Raw genomic sequence first — 25,831 nt, 5'->3', positions numbered from 1 at the left:
AATATCATAAAGTTCGCTGTTCTAATTCTCCATATCTTTATGTAGAAGTAAAAAAATCCCTAACAAAACATCTGTAGAACAGCTAGGAATCAATTTAATATGAACCGTGCAGGACCTTCATGAAGAAAGTTATTAAAATTACTCTAATAAAATGAAGCCTATCATGATACTAACAGCAAAAACTACATTAAAAGAAGTCTATTATCCTCAAATTAATGTATAAACGAATACAATCTCAATCAAAAGAGCAACACAATTTTAGTGGAACTTAATAAACTGATTCTAAGTTTCACCTGAAACAGAAAATGCACAAGAATAAGACAACGGCGGTGGGGGAGACGGAAAGGAAACCGGCCTATAGATAGCACAACACTGTACCAAGTCAGACAGTGAGGTGTGCGGTCACAGGAACAGAATCTAGATCCACTGTCCACAAACAGACAAGTGAGCATATGATAAATCTGGCATTTTTCAAAAGGTTGGAGAAAAGATTGGACTATTCAATAATAGTAGGAACAATGGCCTTTCTGTTTTAGACATATCTCTAAGACAGAAAAGGACCTATAGTAAAACTAGGTAAACATAACATGAACAGGCAACTTGTAAAGGAGGATCTACAAGTGGAAATGTTTCTTTTATAAGTAATCAGAAAAATTCAAGTTAAAACAAGGTATTTTCAACCACAACACTAGCTAGGAAAACAAACTCCTGAGACTAACATGGGCTACTGTTGGCAAGAGCGTAGAGAAATGGTCCTTTTGTGGGGTGTGAAATGAAGGAGGTAGTTCCACAACATCCATTAAATTTAAAAATCCACCTAATTTTAAGTCCAGCGATTCCATGAAGGTAGAATTATACTTAGAAAAATGAAAAGGTGTCTAGCATATGTTAAATGAGAAGTTAGGTGTTAAATAACAATGATAATAATCGCATTTTTGTAAATCACATGTAAAACAAAACAAGCTGCTGTAACAAAGAGACTCCAAAAGACAGTGGTTTAAACAAGTCAGGAATTTATTTTGCTCTTAAGTAACAGGTGAAAAGGAAGCAGTTTGAGACTGGCAAGCCAGAATCTCCATCCTCAGCACACAACTCTGACCCTCTTGTGTCACTGCTTAAGCTCCCACAGGCATGTTGGCCAGCATGAGATGGGAATGTTGAGCAAAGTGGATACCCAATTCCTTATTTCAGGGCGTAGTCTGGACATTCTCTTCACATCCCGCTGCCTGTCACGTGGCCACAATTAACCATTTAGCAGAGTGTTGAGTGAGCAGCCTTAGTGTCCAGGTAAAAAGCAGGAGTCTTGGCAGGAAAGGAGAAGGGAAAAACGGACATTATAGCAGCAGTTGCTGCCACATGTATCTGCAAAGGCATGGAAAACAGCTTGGAAGAATACACACCAAATATAGTACTTATCTCTGGAACAGGAGCAAGAAGGGTGGGAGGCAGAGTATTGCTTGAAATATTTTAAACAGTGATCATGTTTTAACTATGAAATTTTTCACATTTCACAAAATTTTAAAATCCTTTATTGTAGCTTAATACCAATATAACATGTTAAATACATTAAATCTATTTACATTGTACAAAGATTAAAAGGTCCAAAAATTATTTTTCATCTAAATGAATAAGTTATTCTATGTTGTTGAAACTATAGTTGGAGCATCTTCCTCTAAGTATCTTCACCCAGAGGCATGATGACAAAGTTTACCAATGTCCACACTGAGACACAGGCCAGGCAGTGACTACCCAGGGTCTCAGCTGGTGGTAGGGCTGAGACAGGCTGGGAGTGAAGACCATCGCACTGTGACTGCATCATAACTTTTGCCAGCATTTTCTACTTGAAGAGAAGGCTACAACTTCCCTCGCTCAGTAGACTTTAGATTTCAGACAATAGAGGTATGATGCCCAAGCACTTCATACTCGTGAAGAGCATCAGTACTTTAATCTGAGAACAAGAGGGATGCAATTTTCTTACAAGTTAAAGATAACAAAAATGAAAAAAAAAAAAGGAACTTCCCAGAAACAAAATTCATGAATTTTGACTCCCTTCTGAGCCAAGTAGTCAAGTCTAGGATGTACTGACCCGTTTAAAAGTCTATTATTTCTAGACAATGATGGCAGAATGAAGATGATAGGATCTTCCTCCTCTAATAATGAACCACTCTAAAAATGGAATGAAATGAACAAGCCAGAATCCAGAAAAAGAAGCAGAAAATCCTGCTGGGAATTATGACTCTGACTACGACATCTCCTGTCTAAAGGGAGGGACTCGCGGACCAAGCTATTTAACAAAATCTCAGAAAACATAAGTAAAATTCAAGTCTTCAATCAAAAGCTTCACGTGGCCCAGTAGAGCCTCTCCTTGACTCTGAAACCCAGAGCCCTCCTCTTTGAGTGGCAGAGAAGAGCACACAAGAGATCGCGCCCAGCTGCTCACTTTCAGTATGAGCTAGATGGGAGGAAGGCAAACACAATACAGAAAAATCAGACAGAGGGAAAACAGCAAGCCAGAGAAAACAAATCTAAGGAACAAACAAACTGGACCATGACAGTTCTAGAAGACACTTACGAAATCTGGTCAATGTAAGAAAACAAGACTTCAGAGCTGAGATGATAAAAGTAACAGTGAGAAGGAAAGAAAAACAAGGGTAAGAAAACAAACTAAGGATCGAAACAACACCATAACAGAACTCTATAATCACATAAACAACAACCAGAAACAGACACAGATGAAAACCAAACCTCTAAAACAGCAGAGTCATGGTGAATGCAAAGGGAAAATAGAGACGAAAATGACCAGACAGAAGAAAGAGAACAGTGAAGCCTTATAGAAAGTTACCAGCATTCTCAGAAAGGCAGACAATGAGTTAAGGAAAAAATGTTCAAAGTTCCCTTCCAGCATGTAAGCAGAGAAAGGGCTGGAATGGTGGTCACCATGTGGTGATGATGTTATATCCAAGTGTGGTCTGGAGTGATGTTTCCATGCACGGGTATGTGTTGGTGGTTTTATCTGTACTTACTTTTGGTTAACTTTGAGTTTTGTTTTTTTTTTAAAGATAACACATATCCTTTTCCTAAACCCAAAACACTGTAGGAGGGAAAAGGTGCCCTTTGCTTAAAATAAAGCAACTTTAAACTGAGGAAACTATAACATTCTGCAAATACACATTTCATGATTTATTACCAAACTATTCCATGCTTTACAAATAAAAAACTTGCCAATTTAACAGTACCTTAATGGAAGATTGTTTAAAGGCAATCGACAGGATTCAAAAGGTAACAAACCTGATCTCTTTTTTGAGTGGCAAATGATTGGTTTAAGCATTTAAAAACAAGGTACCCAAAATTATACTGTTAATAGCTACTGATGAACTGATTATCTGAACAGGTCTAACTGAATGTAAGACATGGTTTTAGCACCAATAACGAGAATTGTTGCAAGCTCTGATCTATAAATTTCAAATGAGTAGTAAGTAATGTGTTCCCTGATAGCATCTTCTGGGTAAAAGAACAAGTGTGTTCCAAGGATTAACGGTTAGGTCCCTGATTTTATAACATAATTTATTTTGGGGGAAAAAAAAAGTCAACCCAGGTACTTTTAAAACTTAAGTTTTGGAGAAGAATTTCTTCTTCCCTAAAGTTTTGTTTATGAGGTAGCTATCATTCAAAGTAAACATAAAATACAGCCAACTTCCACTGACAAACTTATGATAATTAGATAATTAATGTTGTCACCAGAAAAAGTCAATGAGAAGTCCAGAAAGTAATGTGGCTCAGCAGTATTCTGGCTTGAGTTTCCAAATGCCTTCGCCAGCAGAAGTTCTATGAAAAGTGCACAGTCTTCTCAAGAGTTCTCTAAAGACACAAGACTGTGATGCTGATAACTTGGACTCGAACTCCTGCAGTATCTCCCGGGTGCTGGCCTGGCCATCAACTTGGGCCTGAAAGGCAATGAAGTTTCTCATTTCCACCAGAAGGTCATCGTGTTCTGTGCTGCAGGGCAGCGGAGGAGCAGCTTCTGGGAGGTGCCCACTTTCACTTTCTAAGCGCTCTGGCAAAATCAGGTGGTTTCTAGCTCTCATTTTAGCCAACAGTGAGGATGAAGTGAGGGCCCTGGATGAAGACTCTGCGTCTTCAACTTTTCCACTAAAATGCTCCAAAACATGATCTTTTCCATCCTTCTTTACAGTGCTGTCCTGGAAAGAGAAGACCAGTGCATGGATATATTTAATCTCCTATTTATGCTCCCACTTATTTCTCCAAAGGCTCTGAGGGGCCATAAGATAACACATGTGCCCAGGGTGCTGAGGCTGATGGGGGAAGAATGAGATGCTGTCTGACGCAAAGGGAAAGGAGGAGAATTCAGTGTCTAGAAATTCACCTGCTCTTAGAGAACATTTCCTAAAAAAACCCCGAAACTACACTATTTACTTCGTCACCATCTTGAGTGGTGAGTATGGAGGGAGCACCAGGCTTCCAGAGAAGACTTCTAGGAAAACCGTCTCCAGGAGGTATAGGCTCTGCGGGCTTTTCCTGTTCTTCCTCCCAAAGTTTCTCTGATCTGGGCACCATGGGATAAGGAGCAGTATCAGAGCTGTACTTCTTTTCCTTCACTTTTAACCTTTCACTACTTTACACCTCATGTGAGTTTCCTCAGAACAGCAACAGAAACCTAGCTTTTCTTCATATTCCTACTGCTAAAAGAATGTAACACGGGAAGTCAAAAAAAGTTTCTCTACTCCTAAATGTGTTCAAATTAATCTAAAAGTAGGAATCTGAACCTCAGAGTTTTCAAATTTCATAAATAACACAACCCTTAAGCAGAAAAAAAAAAGAAAGTATTAAATGATAAGAATATGGCCTACTATTTACTCTCAGTGAGGCATTCAAGGCGTTGAGGGGCTTGCAGGACAGGGCGAGACGGAGGTGATGCTCTGCTGCTGCTAAGTCACTGCAGCCGTGTCCGACTCTGCAACCCCACAGACGGCAGCCTACCAGGCTCCTCCGTCCGTGGGATTTTCTAGGCAAGAGTACTGGAGTGGGGTGCCATTGCCTTCTCCATGTGATGCTCTGGTAGCTTGTAAATTACAAACAATACTCAGGCGATTTTCTAGATCTTTATTCTAGACAGCAGTGGCCCCTCGAGCTAGCACTTCACCTCCGAGTGGGGCAGGCAGTATGGGCAGCAACATACATCACCTACCCTGTGTGAACTTCTGGAGAACAAAACAGAGATTCTACTATGGATCTTGGGTTAAAGGCTTTGTCTTTTCTAGGAAGTTAGCTGGCCCTTTTAAATTCACACAAAAGTGCTTCATAAATGCATGAAAGTGCATGAAATAAAAATAGTAGATATCATTATGCCAGTGATGTCCTTCACATGTGGAATTGAGTGAGATTTCCATGGCAGTTCAATCAAGTAAATCTTGTGAATGAAAAACAGAAAGTCTATCCGATTACCTGGCATTTTTCCTTTGGAGATGTTGAAGAAGGATCCTGCACAGAGAAACTGGAGTTCCTTTTCTGACCAAATCTGCTCCTAAGTAAGGAAGAGAGTCATAGTTGATAAAATGTTGCTTTGTGACTTAGAGATGAGAATGCCCTTCAATACCTTAGGCCTCCAATACCTAAACTCTTCTTGGAGAAATTTTCTTCTGCATGGTTTTTCTCTCATAGCTGTGATGCTTCTGCTCTACCCGCTTAGATTCCTATACTTTATTTTTCTGGGAAATCACTACTGCATCCCAACGTAAGAACCACTCAATAGCCTTGTTCAAGTCACAGTGGAAACTACCCTCGAATTCTAGGTAGGAAAACTAGTTTAGAAGAGCAGAGTAATTACTGATTGCTGAAACATAGCTAATCATCTTACTAAAGTTTAATTGTTATTCTATAACTATTTTATAACATCACCTCTTAAGCAAAAGAGAGTTCTCCTTTTCCCAAAAAATTAGCTCTGGAAAGGAAGGAATGAAAGCAAACAAGGTAAGATGGTAAGTGTATTTCTCTAAGTCATGCACATCTGGCTGGCCCACTCCCTCACTGAGGGATTTTCTCCTCCTACAGATAAACAGCAGGAGTGTATCCACCTGCCCTGATTTTATTCCCAGCCTGGCCAGTTTGGCCTCCTCACAAGCATGTCAGGGTGGCGATCTCTTACTTTTTTCCTGCTGGTGCACCAGCGAGCCCTCTGTGGCCAGTCCAAGTGGGAACACCAGATGCTGCTCCCAGACACCGCTGCCGAGAGAGTCTCAGTGCTTTGAGGGCATCCTGAGCCACGCGGTTGGCCTCTGCCTCCACCAGGACATAGTCTGGACTGGCTCCGTCCATGATGGCATCATGCTTCATGACGCTGTGCACGCCCACTGGCAAGAGCAAAGGAAACAGTGAACATGCTATTTCAGCTCGGACACAATCACATGTTTTCCTCTGTCTAGGCTAGTGTGTTGTGGGTGGAGAAAAAAAGCATGAATATTTTTGGCTGCTATTCACGCATGACCACCAGGACCCACAAACTTTTACAAACATTGCAGATCTTCACCTGCACTCTACCCAATGAGGGAAGGACTGTCAACTATCGCTGCATTGTATCATCAAAGCATAATGCTTTAATTCCACACTTCCACAAGCTCTTCCCTGCTATCTGGAAAACTTTAAAACCTTCTACTAATGTATCCTCTAATGAAGGGGGAAAATATAAAGGTATAAACAAAAATTACATAATTTCTAAAAAGTAATGATCACAGAAACACTACACACCAGAAGAATTCAATACAGCCTTAGGTGGAAAATTCATAGACCTAAATATTTATATTAATAAAAATGAAAGAACAAAAATAAGTGAACTGAATTCCAAGCCAGTTTTTAAAAATTAGGACCAAAAACATTAAAACAACAACAAAAACAAAAAGGAAGAAAGTACTGAAGATAAAAGCAAAAATTACAGAGGCAGAGAACAATCATGTATCTAATTAATTAATCAAACTCCTGGTTTACTGAAAAAAAAAAAAAAACACAAAACAATCTACTGGTTTAATCTGATCAAGGAACGAGGAGGGAAACAGACAAAAATTGGAAATGACAAGGGGGAAATTATCTTGAAATAGTCAATTTAAAAAAATGATTCCATGCAAATAAACTTGAAAATTAAATAACATAGATAATTTCTTAAGAAAGCAGATCAGGAACTGTAGGAAAAAACAGAGAAAGTTACTAATGAACTACCTTACAAGAAAGCACCAAGCCCAGAGGCTTTCCTTCTGAGGCATTGTACGTAAGCCTGCTTTCCTGAACAGAGACCCATTTGGAGACCTTTGGTAACTCAAGACCGTCACCTTGGGAACACAATGATCTGTGAGACCTGAGCAAGACAGTCCCAGGGATGATTCAGCTGTGCAGGCTGGCCTGTCCTGCAGGGTCCTGAGCAACTGTTAAATCTGCTTTCCTAATTTTTCTCCCTTGATATTAGCTATCAGCTTTCCTCCTTCCAGAGTGCCTGCCTCTGGCCATGCCCCCTCCTCTCCCCATGATCTGTCACTTGACTCTCCTGTGGCTAGAAAATCAGATATATAGAGCATGCAGAGAAATATTCTATGAATGTTCAGGTGGTACAAATCTATCTTAAGCATTGCATCCCTCCTGCGTATGGTTAGAAGTCAGGTCCCACTGCTCACCCAAGGTTCAAATTCTCCTAGGAAAGAGAGGTGAAAATGATTTTTAAAAATGTCAGTACAGGGCTCGCTTGGTGGCTCAGTGGTAGAGAGTCTGCCTGCTAATGCAACAGACACAGGTTCGATCCCTGATCTGGGAATATCTCACACGCCTTGGCGCAACAAAGCCCATACACCATAACTATCAAACCTGTGCTCTATAGCCCTCGAGCAGCAACTACTGAAGCCTGTGCGCCCTAGAGCCTATGTTCCTCAACAAGAGAGGCCACCACAGTGAGAAGCCTGCATACCGCAACTAGAGAGTAGCCCCTGCTCACTACAGCTAGAGAAAAGCCTGCACAGCAAGGAAGACCCAGCACAGCCAAAAATAAATAAATAAATAAATAAAATTATTTCTGAAAATGTCGGAACACTTCAAATCTGACTTCTAGAAGGAAAAATACTTTCAGTTGAGTGCGCATTCCGCTCTGTCAGGGATGCCTGCTCCCACAGAAGCAGCCCCTCGGTTCTATTTCTAGTGGCAAGTTCAGCAAAAGGAGTACCTGATTTTCTGAAAAGCTTTTCCAGGACATAGTCGTCATGGCTACGTTCCTTGGCCTCGCTCTCGTTTTCACTGTCTCGCCTCCGGTACTGCCTCTTCTTCACCAGGTGTGGAATTCGAGTTCCCTCAAACTTGGCATCTCTGCGGTGCTTAGAGCTCTTTGGCTTTTGATTCGGCCTCAGGTGTTTCTCCATGGTCTCTTCTGCCACGTGATGTTTCATTTTCGACTTGTGCTTATAAAAATTATTTTCCGTTTGCTCATTCTCCCAAAGAGGCTGTTCTCTCTGGACCTGGCAGCTTTCTCTTTTATCAGAAAGACTCTCCTTTTCATTGATGCTTTCCTCACCAGATGTCCCACACGTTCTGCTGATTCTTGGAGAATCTGAACTGTCCCCGTTTTCATGAATCGCTAAGGACTCCCGTGGTCTGGAGACTGTATCTGTCTCTTCTCCAAGCCTCTCACTGCTGGTTAGACTATAAGGTGTCTGAACGGTATCATTCAAAGGAATGCCTTGGTCAGAAGTTACTACATTCACTTCAGTACCTGATGCTGTAGATATCTCTTCAGATGACATGGCATCATTTGCAGATGTCTTACAATCAGGGAACTTTTTGCCCACTGGGACATTCTGGTCTGTTCCACAGGCCAGTTGAAGTCTTCTCTTTAAATGGCGTTTGGGTGTCTGAACATCTGAGCCAGTTCCTATGAAAGAGAAAAACATGCTAATGTCATACTGCATAATCCTTACATATTTCATTACTTTAAGTTAAATTATTTCATGGAATACCTGCGAAAATAGCACTTGTTTCAGTGCTCTGGGATGTATCAGGACTACTCAGAGTAAACAGCTCATAAAGGTCATTGGACTTGAAAAATCGTCTTTGCTTTGGATCTTTTAGCACTCTATTTGTCAAAAACTGCTTGAAGATTTGTCTAAAAAGATAAAAATTAAACTGGTATGAAACAATGTTTGGCTGCACCTCAGGATTCTAAACTTACAGCAACAGTTTGTTAATAAGGTTAAAAACAATCAGGCTCAAAGACATTAAAAAAAAAAAGTACACACAATAAGCCATCTAAGCTTATTTTAATGAGAAAGAAAAAAACAAGAAATTATTAAAAAAAAAAAAATCTCTCAAATTACAGCAACTATTTCTCTGAGACGGCAAGATTTCTTGAAGTAATGAAGTAATACTTCTTAAAAATTCCCTGCTCCAAAACCTGGTGGCATGCCTCTCCCTCTTACACACCCACAGCCTGGAAAGCAGCTTCTGGTCAAGGGGTGCAGCTGTGTGTACTGACCGGTGGTAAATCTTTTCTTCAATGGTGCCTGCAGTTAGAAGCCTGTACACTGTCACCTGCTTCTTCTGGCCTATCCTCCACGCTCGCTCCCGGGCCTACAGCAGAGAAAAAAAGGAAAGAAAGAAAGTGAAGTCGCTCGGTCGTGTCCGACTCTTTGCGACCCCATGGACTGTAGCTTACCAGGCTCCTCTGTCCCTGGGATTTTCCAGGCAAGAATACTGGAGTGGGTTGCCATTTCCTTCGCCAGGATACAGCAGAGAAATGCGGCTCAACAAGGGCCCTTCTCAGCAACAAACACTGACTAACAGCCAGTCACTTCCTTCCACTCCCCACATTAGAACTTTGGCTAATGAGGCTAGATACACCCAAGGCCTGTTAAGGAAGACAAACAGGCAGGCGACAAAACAGACCAAGCCAGCTCTACCTGAAAAACAACGGTGTCAGTTTCCTCCCATGTCCTCTCTTAACTCACGTCTAGTGTGGATGCTACGGATAAACTGAGAAGACTCTCCCTCCAAGCGGAAGACAAGACATAGCCAGGATGTGAGCTCTAAGCTGAGGCTAACATGGCATGGAGGGATGCTCCTGAGTGTAAGCCATCAGACAGTATGTCACCAACACAGTCCTTTAAGGAAATAAACAGACCTGTGTGTCTGTGCTTGGGTTCCAGTCGGGATCGTAGATGATGACGCGGTTTGCTCCCGTCAGGTTGACTCCTAGGCCACCCACCCGAGTGGTCAGAAGAAACACAAATATGGATGTGTCCTAGAGGTAAGACATATGACATTCAGTATGCACACGGAAAGTCAGTTACAGCTGTTCACCTCAGCCTTCACATGTTCTACACATGGAAGCCTGGATTCAGCACAAGCAATGGGTTATGCCGTAGAGACCTTTGATCAGTCAAGATCCCAACTCACAGCTTCTGCTTTTCATAGCAATTACATTATCAATGTTTGAAAACTGCATTTTTAAAAAGGAATACACATTCTTTGTTTAAACATATACACACATCCCATTAACCCAGTAATGCATCTAGTTAACAGTTGCCCAATCCCAGATGTAGGCACTGTGGGTGCAGACCTCCCCTTCCGTCCCCTCTGCAGAGTGGCACCATGTGGCTTCATGGTTCTGTTCACTTGTTACCTCATTGTATCTTGTAATCAGTGGTTGTCTGGAAGCTATTGCCGTGGTGCCATCCATCTTGAGATAGGAATACTTTTGGGCTCTGAGGAATACTTCAAGGATGTCCAACATCTGTTTGGGAGAAGAGGTGGATGATGTAAGAGTTTAAAAATCAAAGGTACGCCTCCAGTGAGTATGCGACACTCATGTAAACAGGATCACCTTTCCCCAACAGGCTTAAATTAAAACGAGTTTCTTGGTTCGAGGTGGATAAATAAAACTACTACAAGAGTATTTTTGGTATTTCCATACTGTTCGTACAAATTTTGCAAAAAGCAGGACATCTGAGTTCAGACAAAACTCACCCACACCCCAAAATCACATGGCAATAAGGTCTCTTTTTAAAAAAGCCAACTTCTGGGCACCAACTCTAGAGAAAGATCCATCTCCTGAAGAGCTTTGCAGCTTGCCACTTCCGTATCAGTGAGTGGATTTGCCTTTGGAATCATTTTAAACCATATCCCATTTTTTTTATTTTTGGTTATAAGTCATAAAGAACCAACTTGCTTCTTGTATAAGGCTTGTATACGCACCTGTCTGGACTGAGAAAACAGCAACACTCGTTGGCCCTGCTTGTGCCATATTTTCAGCAAGGACTCAACAACTATCATTTTCCCAGAACGTTTCCAGTATCCAAACTGATCTTCCCCTAGTTCCTCGTCTGGAATGCCTTTAAGATTCTTGGGGCCTCCAGAAAAGAGATCAGGGTGGTTGCAGATTTTTCTTAGGGCTACAAGTCCAGAGAAAATCTATGGTACAAAAGAATTATATCCACTCAGATCACCCCATGTAAAATAATATTCACTCCAGAAGGAAAGGAAGGAGGCTGTTCAATACATAACACAGATTAAGAAGTAATCTTTCATCAGCTTTTTAGTTTTCTCCCCAACCACAGCATATTAGGAATGGGAAGAACCTTTACACATCTTTCTCTGACAGGGCAAGTTCTCTAAAAACAAAAAGTTCTGTTGGACTAAACATATCTACTGGGGTCATATTCAATTGCTGATGATTCTCCCTGTAGAAAAAAAGGTATGCGGTTCACAGTATATAAAAAACTGGTTCACATTTTAAGCATAAATAAGAAATATCATGCCCATTCTCAAGAGAAATCTGGGCTTCCCTGGTGGCTCAGATAGTAAAGAATTTGCCTGCAATGCAGGAGAGGTTCAATCCCTGGGTTATAGCAAGATCTCCTGGAGAAGGGAATAGCAACTCACTCTAGTTTCTTGCCTGGAGAATTCCATGGACAGAGGAGCCTGGCAGATTACAGTCCAATTGAGGTCTCAAGGAGTAGGACATGATTGAGTGGTTCCAAATAGGAAAAGGAGTACATCAAGGCTGTATACTGTCACCCTGTTTATTTAAGTTATATGCAGAGTACATCATGAGAAACACTGGACTGAATGAAGCACAAGCTGGAATCAAGAGCCTCTTGATAAAAGTGAAAGAGGAGAGTGGAAAAGTTGGCTTAAAGCTCAACATTCAGAAAACTAAGACCATGGCATCTGGCCCCATCACTTCATGGCAAATGGATGGGGAAACAGTGGAAACAGTGGCTGACTCTATTTTGGGGGGCTCTAAAATCACTGCAGATGGTGACTGCAGCCATGAAATTAAAAGACGCTTACTCCTCGGAAGGAAAGTTATGACCAACCTAGACAGCATATTAAAAAGCAGAGACATTACTTTGTCAACAAAGGTCCGTCTAGTCAAGGCTATGGTTTTTCCAGTAGTCATGTATGGATGTGAGAGTTGGACTATAAAGAAAGCTGAGCACTGAAGAATTGACGTTTTTGTACTGTGGTGCTGGAAAAGACTCTTGAGAGTCCCTTGGACTGCAAGGAGATCCAACCAGTCCATCCTAAAGGAAGTCAGTCCCGGGTGTTCACTGGAAGGACTGATATTGAAGCTGAAGCTCCAATACTTTGGCCACCTGATGCAAAGAGCTGACTCATTTGAAAAGACCCTGATGATGGGAAAGATTGAAGGCAGGAGAAGAAGGGGAGGACAGAGGATGAGATGGTTGGATGGCATCACCAACTCAAAGGACGTGAGTCTGGGTAGACTCCAGAAGTTGGTGATGGACAGGGAGGCCTGGTGTGCTGTGGTCCATGGGGTCGCAAAGAGTCGGACACGACTGAGCGACTGAACTGAACTGAATGACTAAAATTTAGGGAAATCTGCCATGTAACTTAGCAAATGCATTTAAGTATTACACTCCTAAGTACCTCACTAGAAGTTCTATAGTTTACTATGTGAGTCAGAGGTTGAAGTTCCACTGACTTTTACATTAGCATATCAGAAAACATGCTGCATGGAAAATACACAGATGGAAACACTGGTGGGATGGTTCACAAGGTAGAGGGCTTAGGAGCCCCAGAGTGAGAGAGCCCACCTGGTCACCCACAAGCAAAGAGGCACACAGCTTTCAGCCCATGACTCAAGTCACACTCACCAGTATAAAAGCTCAAGTGGAAAAGATAAACCACAAATTGAGCAACAATCAAAGAGTATGGTTATTCTAACTAGTCAACAGTTAAATAAATAACACACGATCTGAACAAAGCAGGAACACCATCAGCACTCCCCAGAGTCATCTGTAACTGCTCTTTCTTCCTTGAGATCTCTGCTGTCCAACACAGCAGTCACAAGCCACGTGTGGCCACTGAGCACGTGAAGTGTGGCAAGTCCAAACTAAGATGTGCTACCAATGTAAAATACCCAATTCTAAAGACTCAGTACAAAAAAAGAAGAGTAAACTATCTCAGTAATTTAAAATTTTTGATTACACACTAAAATGACATTTTAGATATGTCAGGTTAAATAAAATATATTATTAAAGCTGAATGCACCTGTCATGCTTTTCACCTTTTTTTAATGTGACCATTAGAAAATTTAAAATCACACACATGGCTTGTATTCTCTATCTGCTGGACAATGCTGATCCTACCCACCTAAGGCTTCACAACTTGGAGGCATGTGAAGATAAGTCAGGGGAGATACAGGAGAGATGAATAAATGTGAATGGTTTAGAAACCCCTTACAGATGCCAATGATAGATGAAATAAACTTTAGGAGATGGTTAAAAGAACAAAAATGACTTGATCTGGAAGAAAAAACATGTAGATATTATGGGACACAGGCAGCCTTGTCACCTATATTCATCTCCATTTGCCTCCATGTAGGGGCAGGACAGTGAATTTCAGAGTGTCCCCTGCTCCTCAGCTGTGCCTCCAACGAGGATGAACCAAAGACTAAGGAATTTTACATGTCAAATAAATAAATAAATAAAATACAGTTCATACTTTAAGATACTGAAGCACAAAGAAGTTGAAGAGTTTACATGGAGCTTCTGACTAAAGCCTAATAAAGAGACATTTACCCACATATATTGCTGAGTATGGCCAATAACTAACATGCTATTACTTATACAAAAATGCATAATAATAATTTTTCCTCCATGCACCCAGCAGCCCCAGGCTGCTCCCGACATTCTATATAGGACCGACAATCCCTGTAGGACTGGCAATCCCTGCAGGACCCCCCGTTACAGACCCCACGGTCTAGTGCATTTTTCCACTAGACCACACGGTGCTGGGTTCAAATGTAACAGTGCTGCAGTACAGATAAAAAGGCAGCATTCTCAAACTGTGTATTCTCTTACTTCTGGAAGGGCTTCAAAGGAAGTAAAGGTTCACACCCAAACGTTTTCAAGATGGTAACAATAGTGAATCTCTGACTAGTACTGGTTTCCTTTCCTCCCCCATGTCTCTTGGCCCACAGTTCTTTCTCTCCATCGTCTATTAATATTACTTGGCTGACCTGCATCTCTCCATTGAGAATTCTGTAAACTTCTTTGGAATCAATGAAATTTTGGTAGACTTTATGTTGTTCATCTGTAAGACGGCAAAATAAGACCTAGGGGGAGAATAAAAAAAAAAAGACTTAAAAAAATTTAACAGTACAAAATAACAAAATCAACCAATCAAAACAAGCATGATGTATATAATTTTCACAATGTGCCTCTTATTAAAAACAAAACAAAACAAAAAGACACCTTAGAGCTGAACAATGAACAGGTACCTCCTTCACAGCCCCTTCATTTCCATCATCGATCCACCCTGTGATCCCCATGCCCCATGGTCCCCACCCCACTATCTCTGAGTCTCTGAAGCCTGGCTTCTTGCTCCCAAGGAAGTTCAGGACCAGGTTCGCAGCCATTCCTCCACGCCAACCTCTAAGGGCTCAGACCCTCTCAGCTCGCAAGCCCCTCACCCAGACTTCACTTCAGCAAGCCCAACCAGGCTCCAAAATGTTGCCTGGCACCCCCTATCCTGAGTTCTAAGCCATACACAAGATTACCAGACTGGTCTCTGACAACAACCCCTACCCTGCCGGCCATCTGTGCCTACCACTCCATGCCACTGCCTCTGTCTCAACCTCTGATTCATGTTGATGTATGGCAAAAACCATCACAATATTGTAAAGTAATTATCCTCCAATTAAAATAAATAAAAGAATTTTTTAAAAATCCAACAAAAACAATAAAAATAGAACTGAAGCTATCAGGCCTGATTTTCTAATCATCAGTCTCAAAAATAATCTATCAATACTTCTTCATCTGCCACATGTGGTTATTTTCCTTTATTTTCAGACCAATAAGTCCCTACGTGAAGTCCAGGACAACCCTTCCATCTTTGTACTAGATCCAAAAACCTACTCATCCTCATCAGGTCAGTGCTCCATGCCTTAGACGCTCCAAAATCCAAGGGGAAAAACTCCCTGAAAGAATGTGCACAGTGATCACCTCTTCTCGCCTTCTAGTCACTCCTGAGCCCAGAAGGTTCACATGTCACAGGCAGGTGTATACAGTAGACCCACCTGCCCCATAGCACCAGCAACCACACCTGTTAGCCTCACCAATTCTATATGTGAAAAAGCACAAAGAATGACAGGTATATCATGCTTTAGGAATGTTTTGATAATTCCTGGTTTTACAGACCTGTTCATTTTTATCTGGCAAAGAAAGGCTCATTTTGACATCCGACTTCATTCTCCGCAGTAGGTATGGATTTATGGTATCTCGTAAGACGCAGGCACACTTATAAGCAGTTTTAACCTTTAGTAAGAGAAAAGGGGAAACAATTACTCTGTCTAAGGAATGCGTTTGCTCTTACCTCACAATTGATTCCAAAGTTTAAACTCTTTTTTAAAAAAGAATATCAATGGTTGTACAAAACCATTGGAAAATGGTTTGGAAAAATTTAAGTTCCATATACTCCAGGACGCAATAGCTTTCATAAGATGATCAGTAAAAACAAATAAACAAAAAAAAAAACTTCTCACTAACCAAAAATGTACAAAAGAGCAACCAGGTAATTTTGTGCCCTCTTCCACCTCTATTTAATTACTGTTATATACTTAAACCCTAAAGTAGTGATTTATTCAGTGCTTGACCCCATCCCCCCACAGGGAAAAAACTGCTTTCAAACAAATCTCAGTTTATAATCTTATATTCTCCAATGGCCACAAAGGGGCTGCTACTTCACAAAACTGAAGATCAAACGCTAACTCTAGGGAAACGCCGCAGCAAGGGAAACAGCAGATAATAAGCAGAGATTACTGCCCACAGGAGATTCGGAGCGTGAATTCAAGGAAAGCCCTATGATCCCAGAAATGAAAGGTCACTCCAGCCTAAAATGCAGCATATGGCTCTGTAATGGAGCACAGCCACATGAGATGGGTATTAACTGTCCAGAGAAAAACAAAGACCCACAGCACAGGAAACCACTCCCCCTGCAATTCACTTAAAGGCAAACAAAGAATTCAATAAATTATTGACACTTAAAAAAATCTAAATAGGCTTAACAACCTACTATATACTAGTTAATGGAACAAGAAAATCTCCAACCAAAGCTTAAAGAAGTTATCGGCAAAATGAATAATAAAAAGAGCTTGACCATAATATATAAATACAGAAAAATTCATGTTAAAAAATTAACATGGTAGAAAAGAAAACACTTAAAAACATCCTAAGAACACCTCACTCAAGTCTGTATGTGTGCTAAATCGATTTAGTCATGTCCAACTCTTAGAAACCCTATGGATTGTAGCCCGCAGGCTGCTCTGTCCACGGGATTCTCCAGGCAAGAATACTGGAGTGGGTTACCATACCCTCCTCCAGAAGATCTTCCCGACCCAGGGATCGAATCCATTTCTCTTATGTCTTCTGCATTGGTAGGTGAGTTGTTTACCGTCTGAGCTACCCAAGAATGGCAACTATGGCATCACCGACTCAATGGACATGAGTCTGAGTCCAGGAGTTGGTGATGGACAGGGAAGCTGGGTGTGCTGCAGTCCATGGGGTCACAAAGAGTAGGACATGACTGAGCAACTGAACTGAACTGATGGTCTTAAACAAAAAGGAGCAAATAATAGCAACACCCTTGCTCCCAAGGACTTTACAATGTAAAAAAGGAAAAAAAAGACAAGTGCACAAACTTCTGAAACAAAGACTTCAAGGAAGAAACAAGACTATATTTACATCATCTCAAAGTATTCCCCCGTGACTTATCAACTATACAGAAGAAGAGGTAACTTCAAAGAGTTTAAGAAATCTGGCCCACTCATCACCCTACCCAAGTAATCAGACCACCACCAATGAAGGGATAAACCCACAGCATGTGCCTCCAGATAGGAATGGAACACTGAGAAACATCATTTCTAGAATATTCTTGCCAATAATGTGTAACCTGATTTCAATCATGAAGAAGGGAAAGACAAACCCAAGGTAAGGCACATTTCACAAAATAACAGGCCTGTGGTCTTCAAAAATGTCAAGTCATGCAGGCAGAAGAAAGATTAGAGGAACTATGTCAGATGAAAGAAAACTGAAGAGACATGGGAATTATTGGAACAACTGACACAATGTGAATGACACACAGATTAAATAACAGAATTACATCACTGCTACAAATTGTCTCCTGATGTGGATGTTTACACTATGGTTATAAAGACATCTCTGTTTTTAGTAAATACAACTGAAGGATGTAGAGGAAAGGGGTATAGTGTCTGCAACTTACATGATTCAGAAAAAAAAAGATAAACTCTGTGCGTATGTGGGAGGTAGGGGAGAGGGTGGGAAGGAAAAATAACGCAAATATGGCAAAATGTCAGCAAAATGCTAAAAACCAGTGAATCTGGGTGAAGAGTATACAGGGGTTCTTTTCACAATTCTTGCAACTTTCTCTTAAGTTTGAAATTATTCCAAAATGAAAAGTTAGGAAAAAAAACCAAAAGTTAGGATTCCTAAAGGATAATGGGGACTCAGTGGAGGAAGAGAGCTTTTATAAAAGTTAACGGAAGATCAAAACTCATTTAATCTCAAATTTTTAAAGGTATTAAAATGGTATTCGATAGTCCTCCAATTTTAAAGATCTAACGTCCTTTTTCTAGTTTTAATATTTCAAAATATGTGACCACCTCTTTTGGTGGTAGGCTTTATTTCTGTTATAACCTGGCAGGTACAGGCCCCGCCCGAGGGCTGTGCAGAGACTCTGCCCCCAAATGCCACAAACTGCCCTCCAGTTGGCCTCACCTCCTGATGTTGCTGTGTGTGACAATCCCACTGTATCAGTCACTCAGGCCTGAAACCTCAGGGGTCAGCTGCAGTAGAGCTCGTCCTGTCTCCTCCACCCAATTTCCTTTATCAGTTTCCTTATCCACCTCCACATCTCATTTGTTCTGTCTAAAAATGCCACCTGGGACTCTTGCTCTCCACCTTCTTCTCTCAGGACCACCACCCACAACCAGGTCCAGGCTCTCCTCACCCTCACTCCCAGCACCACCAGCAGGTTCCTCAAAGCCAGCCTCCCTCCCACAGCTACCCGCAGCCTGAGGAACCCTCCGAGCACAGCTGTTCCCAGCCTCCTGCTCAGACACCTTCAGTGGCTTTTCCCTGCCTAAGCGTTTCTGCCTCCCTTCAAGACCCCACTGCCAGCATCCACAGCTTTCCTGCAACTCCCCCACGAGCATCTCCAGTTGAGTCAAACATGTCTCTTCATTGCCTGTGGCCATACAGAGGAGCTGCATGCAAATGGTTGCTCTAACCTGGCTCCACTCTTTCCAGCCTGTTTTCCCAGAAACAGGTTAAGGGACATATGTCTTCTTAAATCTTTCCTGGTTTCCCCTTTTCTAAGCTTTTACACTACTTTATAAGATGCACTACCCCAATTTGCACCATTATATGCTGTCCAGAACAAATTCACTCTTGTCTCATAATTCTGTCTGCTCTTGAATATTTTACATGATTTTTTAAAAGCTCATCTGGAAAATTACGTGCTTTTGAGCAAAAATAACTTTGCGATTTTTATAAGCTGGGCCATTCGCCTTACATTCTGAAAAACCTGTCTACAAAGTATATAGTATTTAGTAGGATTGTTTTAAGTATTAAAATGCCAGAAGGGTTACCTGCCCAATACATTACCTGTACCGGGGAGGCGTTTGAATACCCCCCCATGGTGATGGGGACTGAGAACTGCTCCATAAACACAGGCAATGTACCCAGCTTTCCCGGGAAGATGAAGTCAAAGAGAGACCACAGCTCTCTGAGGTTATTCTGCATCGGTGAGCCAGACAGGATGATGCGATGAGGTGTGCGGAACTATTACAGGAAAGAAAGGACTTTTCTATTAATTTCACCTTTTAACACATGATCACCAACCCCACCCCAAAACACTCCCATGTAATCCTGTCATTTAACACAACTACACATCATTTTGGTCTCCTCTAAAATGTAGACATTTTATGCAACTTCAATTCTTCAATTACATATAGATAAAAAATATATATACATAGATAATGTATATATATGGAAGAATTTTTCTTATCGTTCAAGTTGAAGACTATGGACTCGAGTTGCATGTGGTTACACTCTAACAACTGATCTGTACAAGAGACATTCAGTAATATCAACAGTTAGAATCTGAGAAAACATGATTAAGGGTAAGGACAAAAAGTGTTCAGCATTAAGGCAAAACGTGTATTTCAAACTCCTTATGCAAAAGCACAAGGAAAGATTCCCTAAGTGTGTTATTAAAAGCAGAGAGTTTATTCTCAATGAAATATTATCCACCTGGAAACCCCCCTTGTTATAAGAGGTCACACCTGTTTGCAAGCAAGGGTGATGGCAGCATTTGGATTTCGAATTTTGTGTCCCTCGTCCAAGATCACATAGTGCCAGTCATGCCTGCTAATATCATCTTGCATCAGTCGAATGTAGGAGTAAGAAGTGATCAAAATCCCGTGACAATGAGCAATGTCTCGAACTAGTTTCTCCTAAAACAATGACAAAATGGCAAAGCCAGTTTTAGATAAGTTAAATGAACACGACTGTTTTTTCAATTTTTTTTAATTGGAGGATAATTGTTATACATGTTGTGTTGGTTTCTGCCATACAATGTGAATCAGCCATAATTTTATACACACACACACACACACACACACACATATATCCCTTCCTTAAGCTTCTCTCCCCTTCCCATCCCAAGCATGACTCTTAAAATCAACCTTTCAACCATGATACAATATAAGGCACTTTATAAACATGTACATAAACACAATACATACAACCTAGTTATGTATTATCACACTGGAAATCTACTTTACGCTTCATTAATCTGTAAGTTGTAAATGCTGATAATATATTCACTATTGTGGGGGAAGAGAGTCAAAGAAGACCAGAAAAAGATGTAATACGTAAACACTTGCCCAAATTTTATTTTTCCAAAATATCCTTTGTGTTAATCCATATTAAACTTCCTTCCATATCAAACTGGGCTTCCCTGGTGGCTCAGACAGTAAAGAGTCTGCCCACAGTGCAGGAGACCTGGGTTCGATCCCTGGGTTGGGAAGATCCCCTGGAAAAGGAAATGGCAAACCACTCCAGTATTCTTGCCTGGAAAAATCCCATGGATGGAGGAGCCTGGAAGGCTACCGTCCATGGGGTCACAAAAAGTCGGACACGAATGAGCAACTTCACTTTCACTTTTCACTTTCATATTAAACTTAAAACAACAAGGTAGATGAAAAATGATTTATTATTTTAAAACAAAAGCAAGAAAATGAAGGAAAAGTCAAGGCGACAAGAAGGACAAATCCAGGAGCTCTAACGATGTGTAACATGAATTCAAGGACGACAGAGTACAAGGGATTAAAAGAAGTGATTTTTTAAAATGATACCAAAAAATTCTGAGAAGAGACTGGAGCCCATGGAGCAAAACACTCCTGAGTGCCAGGCAGATACCCTGAAAAAGCCATACACCTAGACATATACCGACTAGATGTCTGAATTCCAAAAATAAAGACAAACAAGAGAAATGCTATAGCTTCTAATTAGAACAAAACAGATTTTTAAAAAAGATTCCCTTCAGAAGAAAAGGACTCTACCTGTGTTGAGTATCTTTCTGCGACACTAAAAATGTCAGAGAGCAAAGAGAAAATCTTTCCATAATTCTAAGGAGAAAGCAAAGACTCTGGAATTCCGCACTGATCCAAATTAGCAGTCATGCTTTCCAGAAAAAAAATAAATTCCACCTTTAGACAGGCAAGGACAAAAAATAAACCAGCAGGAGATGGCCTAGCAACGGCATGCTACATCCAGCTGGTGCAGGGGTGCTGTCACTAGAAGAACGTGGTCCCTCTGCCTGGTGGGAGAAGAGGGGTGCTGAGGACTCCACACTCTGCATTAGAGCAGACAGCAGAGCTCCCACCCGAGGCTCAGCACAGATGGGGAGCTCACAGCACCTCTGAGAAGGACAGAGGTCCTTACTAACCCCAACTTACAGATGACAGAACTGTGGCTTAGGGAGAGTAAATAATATTATCAGGTCACAGAGCTGGGAAGTGGTGGAGCGGGATTTGAGTGTAAAAAAGAAGCCGATTCCAGAGCTAGTATTAACTAAGCATTAGGCAACACTGCCTCTTACTTAACTATGAAAGAAACTATTTTTAAGGGAAGATTACATGTAATATACTTACCAATCAAATTATTACAACAATAATTAAACATTAAAATATTGTTTTAAATACTAATGAAACTGTTAAGAAAGGATCTAAAATATATATATATATACACACACATAAAAAGGATCTATTTTTGCATTACTACAAGTCCAGTTTAACAACCAAGAGTGAGAACAGGAGAAAAGTAAGAGTGTACTAAAAAAAAAAATCCCTTATCCAAGGGTAGAATGGGGTGTACATAGGTAATGAATACCGTTCAATTCTTTACCATGACAGAAAACAGGCTAAAGTACATTTGCAAAAAACGTAAGCCCATTTACTGATTAATAGCTGCTGCTGCCATTCAGTCGCTAAGTCGTGTCCAACTGTTTGTGACCCCATGGACTGCAGCCCACCAGGCTCCTCTGTCCATGGGATTTCCCAAGCAACAGTACTGGAGTGGCTTGCCATTTCCTTTTCCAGGAATCTTCCCAACCCAGGGACAGAACTCGGGTCTCCTCCTTGGCATGCAGATTCTTTAACACTGCTGCTACTGCTGCTAAGTCGCTTCAGTCGTGGCCGACTCTGTGCGACCCCATAGACGGAAGCCCACCAGGCTCCCCCATCCCTGGGATTCTTCAGGCAAGAACACTGGAGTGGGTTGCCATTTCCTTCTCCAATGCATGAAAGTGAAAAGTGAAAGTGAAGTCGCTCAGTCGTGTCTGACTCTCACTGGGAAGCCCTAATAGCTGCTCTTGTGGTGGTGGTTTAGTCGTGTGTCTTTGGCATAAATATCAGAAAAGAAACAGATTGTAGGACTATCAAACCACTGTCAGGGAAAGAAAGGAACAGGAAATAGATAGGTGGTTTCAGATCTAACTGGAGAAGGAAATGGCAACCCACTCCAGTACTCTTGCCTGGAAAAATCCTGTGGACAGAGGAGCCTGGTGGACTACAGTCCATGGGGTCGCAAAGAGTCGGACACAACTGAGCAACAAAACTTAAAAAAACTAAACTTCACACCTAACGTTTATTTTGGGGTTGCCATGTGACAGTTGGGCTGACAGCAGTGACATTTTCCACTAGGAGAGTATGGCCAAAACCTAGACTGGCACTGAGAATTACGTACACGGGAACTTTAAAGATATACCAAGGAAATGCAAACAAAAACCTGTGGGACACGGCCACAGCTTCTTAGAATTCAACAGTTAAGACAGAGGAAGACTAAAGGCAACTGAAAATTTAAAAGTTAGGATACAAAGGATCTGAGGCTCGCCATCAGTGAGCTCATTTTGACAACTCTCAGCAGAGCCTCAGCCCACATAAAGGTCCTCATTCCTCACACCCTGCTGAGGCTGAAATCAAACCAAGCAGCCATAGCAAGAGGTGAAAAAGGGACAGTGAGACAGTAAGATAAAAACAAAAATTAGTGAAGCTGAAGGACAAAACTTCGTAGAACTGATAGAGAAAACATGTAAACAGCTCTTTGCAAAGACCCCAAAAGAGAAAGACTTCTGTAAAGTCAGCCTGAAGAACAGACTAACATGGCAACGTTAGAGTGAAACGTTAGAGTCACCACAGAGGCAGTGAACACAAAATATCAGCCAATGCAGTGTGCAATTTAATGCCATCTGAAACCTGACAGAGGACGCTTACTAAAAATAAATAAATTACCAAAATGCACCCAAGAAAAATGAGACAAACCAATCAGACCCGCACTTAAAGACTTGAAAACAATGTTAAACTTTTCCCACCAGAAGTCTACTAGACCCAAGGGTTTTATAAGTGAAGTAGGTATCAACTCTGTGATTTAAATGGCTCCAAAATACAGAACCAGAAGACTACAAAACCCTGTTTTCAAAACTGACAGAAGCAACATACTCACATGTACCCCTCACTAGATATCCATTGCTTTATAAATAAAAGTTTAGCACTATATTAAGCGAATAAGGCATCAGAGGAGAAGAATCGCTAAATATTAGGAATACTAATACAATCATTCATATAATCATAATCATATAAATTTTATAAACTCAACATCTTCAAAAATATTATTTTAATAAACAAGAATAGAATATAAAGGGTGTAACACTGACCAAGCAAATTTTGAAAGAGGAAAAGAGGGAGAAACTCTCTTACATCATACACACCTCAGGGCTCACCTAAAACTTCAGAGGTAAGAGCTATAATACCTGGTACTAGTAAAGGTTCGACAAGTGAGAGCTGTATCATTAATATGACACTGCTGTACCTTCTCCCTATTCATGAGTTTCAGTGCCTGTACAAAACTGCACAGAGGCCAGACCTGATTTAACCATTTTCTGACTATTTTTTGGGTACCTTATGATGAATGCACTGCCTCTCCTCCACCCACTTCTCCCTAACCACAATGCTATCCATGGCCTTGGGCCCCACCATGGCACCGAGTGTCCAGCGTAGACATGCAAGCTGTCCAGGGATACACTGCTCCACCTTGCACTCATCCCACCAGCGCTGAGATTTTCAGAAGCCAGAGGTGATTGCAACAGCTCCTCTGCATCTTAATTTTCCACTGGAATTCTGAGCAGGCAGCCATCGCAACTCTATCCCCATCTCCCCCTCCTCCTGGGAGAGCAGTGGCTGCTAGAAATCATGAAGCAGACAGGGTGAGGGACAAGAGCAAATGGACACACAGCCATGCCCTGTGTCCTGAGTTCCAGGCATGGAGCTGTGTGCACAGAGAGAAATGGGAGAGGAAAACAACAACTGTTTGGGGCCTGAAATACAGCAGAAGTGAAATTACCACTCACATTTATAAAGTGTCCACTGCATCACAGCCAAACTCTGCCCCATGTGGGTCCACTTGTTCATGACCTTGGAACTCCTAGCTGCTGAATTCACCAACTCACCACCATCATTCCACTACACTCCAAGGAACACCACCCTGAACTGCACTCTGGACATCCCTCTACCACAGTTAAACAAGTGGGATGCCAAGCCTCCCAGTTACGCACCACTGGAGTGATGCTTAGCTTCATGGGCATGTCTAAGAATTGAAACTTATTTGGAAAATTCTGTGATTTAAGCTATAGCTATAGAAATACAAATTTTCTACCATATTCAGAAAGATGTATGATGATGAGTAAGAATCAAAGATGCTTTTATAAAAAGAGTAAGAAATTTGCTGAACGTCTGCATTGAAAACATAACCTCTACTTAACAGCCACTGGGTAAAAACACATCTAAGACTATTTGTTTTCACCTGACTCAATCTCAGAATTCTGTAACTTCCTAGACTGGAGTTTCAATAATGGCGAATTGTTGAATATTATGGAGGTCTCTATCCAAACACTTAAGACAAATCATCTCGGGCGGTTTCCAAATTAAAAGCTTGTAAAATATGTAACCTCTCCTAGTTTTTGCAATTAATAGGTTACATCTGCAATTAGCCTGACTTACTGAATGCAGTGCTGCTGTCATTAAAAGATGTCTGTGAAAGTGCTGCTGTTATTATGGAGGCTCAGGAGACCAATCCCTCCTAGAGGGCAAACAGTGGACTGGTGGAAAACAACAGCCATAAATCACACTGTCAGGCAGCGGGGAGAGCCGAGAGGAGCACAGGCACATGAAGGCCATTCACAGGAACACAGCCCGGCAGCTTCCCAGGCAGAATTTACTGCACCTGTAATTAATTAAAATTTCCTTCAAGCTAAATCTTTAATAAACAAGGATTTGTGCTGACAATGAAGAAAAAAAGGGCCCCAGCAACATAATTTTACAATATCCCTTACAGAACAAGGGTAGCATCTATCATTTCTTGTATAAGGTGTATATGCCGTCTCGAAAGTTAATAGGAACTAACATCACTTTGTGTTATAATTTCTGTACTTGGAGTGGATCTGAAATATTTAGGATGCTTGAGGGACCATGTGGTCCTTTTCTACTTTTGCTATATTTTTTCTTGACTCCTAGCTTTTAAAAGCCAAGTCTTTTCATGCTAGCGTTTCAGAAAATGGGCCTTTTTAAACAACGTGTGATGGCAGTTGTGCCAGATGGCCGCATCCTTGTATGGTCTGTTCTTTGGTCACACCCTGCCTTTCCCAAAAAAGAATTTTAACATTCTATTTCACTGTATCCATTTGGAGC

General features: G+C 41.3%; 1 protein-coding gene across 3 annotated transcripts in view; it reads right to left on the bottom strand.

Annotated features, from left to right (window-relative positions):
• Nucleotides 1-996: 996 nt before the first annotated feature.
• Nucleotides 997-25,831, bottom strand: part of ERCC6 (ERCC excision repair 6, chromatin remodeling factor) — a 71,571-nt gene continuing 46,736 nt past the window's right edge. For 2 of the 3 annotated variants that reach the window (XM_081561476.1, XM_081561492.1), the window contains exons 9-21: nt 19,871-20,041; nt 19,191-19,367; nt 15,708-15,824; nt 14,528-14,623; nt 11,236-11,451; nt 10,664-10,774; nt 10,163-10,282; nt 9,518-9,612; nt 9,003-9,148; nt 8,216-8,917; nt 6,164-6,368; nt 5,464-5,542; nt 3,041-4,199 (exon numbers count right to left, since the gene is read on the bottom strand). In XM_081561476.1, coding sequence (XP_081417602.1) covers nt 3,777-4,199; nt 5,464-5,542; nt 6,164-6,368; nt 8,216-8,917; nt 9,003-9,148; nt 9,518-9,612; nt 10,163-10,282; nt 10,664-10,774; nt 11,236-11,451; nt 14,528-14,623; nt 15,708-15,824; nt 19,191-19,367; nt 19,871-20,041 — 2,658 coding nt within the window. In that variant the 3' untranslated portion in view covers nt 3,041-3,776. Of the gene's footprint in view, nt 1,303-3,040; nt 4,200-5,463; nt 5,543-6,163; nt 6,369-8,215; nt 8,918-9,002; nt 9,149-9,517; nt 9,613-10,162; nt 10,283-10,663; nt 10,775-11,235; nt 11,452-14,527; nt 14,624-15,707; nt 15,825-19,190; nt 19,368-19,870; nt 20,042-25,831 lie in introns of those variants that run through there. The other variant, XM_081561484.1, reaches the window with a different exon arrangement.

The sequence above is a fragment of the Giraffa tippelskirchi genome, chromosome 2 (assembly GCF_054371585.1).
Source record: "Giraffa tippelskirchi isolate mGirTip1 chromosome 2, T2T-mGirTip1v1.2.pri, whole genome shotgun sequence".
Taxonomy (NCBI): Eukaryota; Metazoa; Chordata; class Mammalia; order Artiodactyla; family Giraffidae; genus Giraffa; species Giraffa tippelskirchi.
This window is presented reverse-complemented; position numbering and strand designations above follow the sequence as displayed.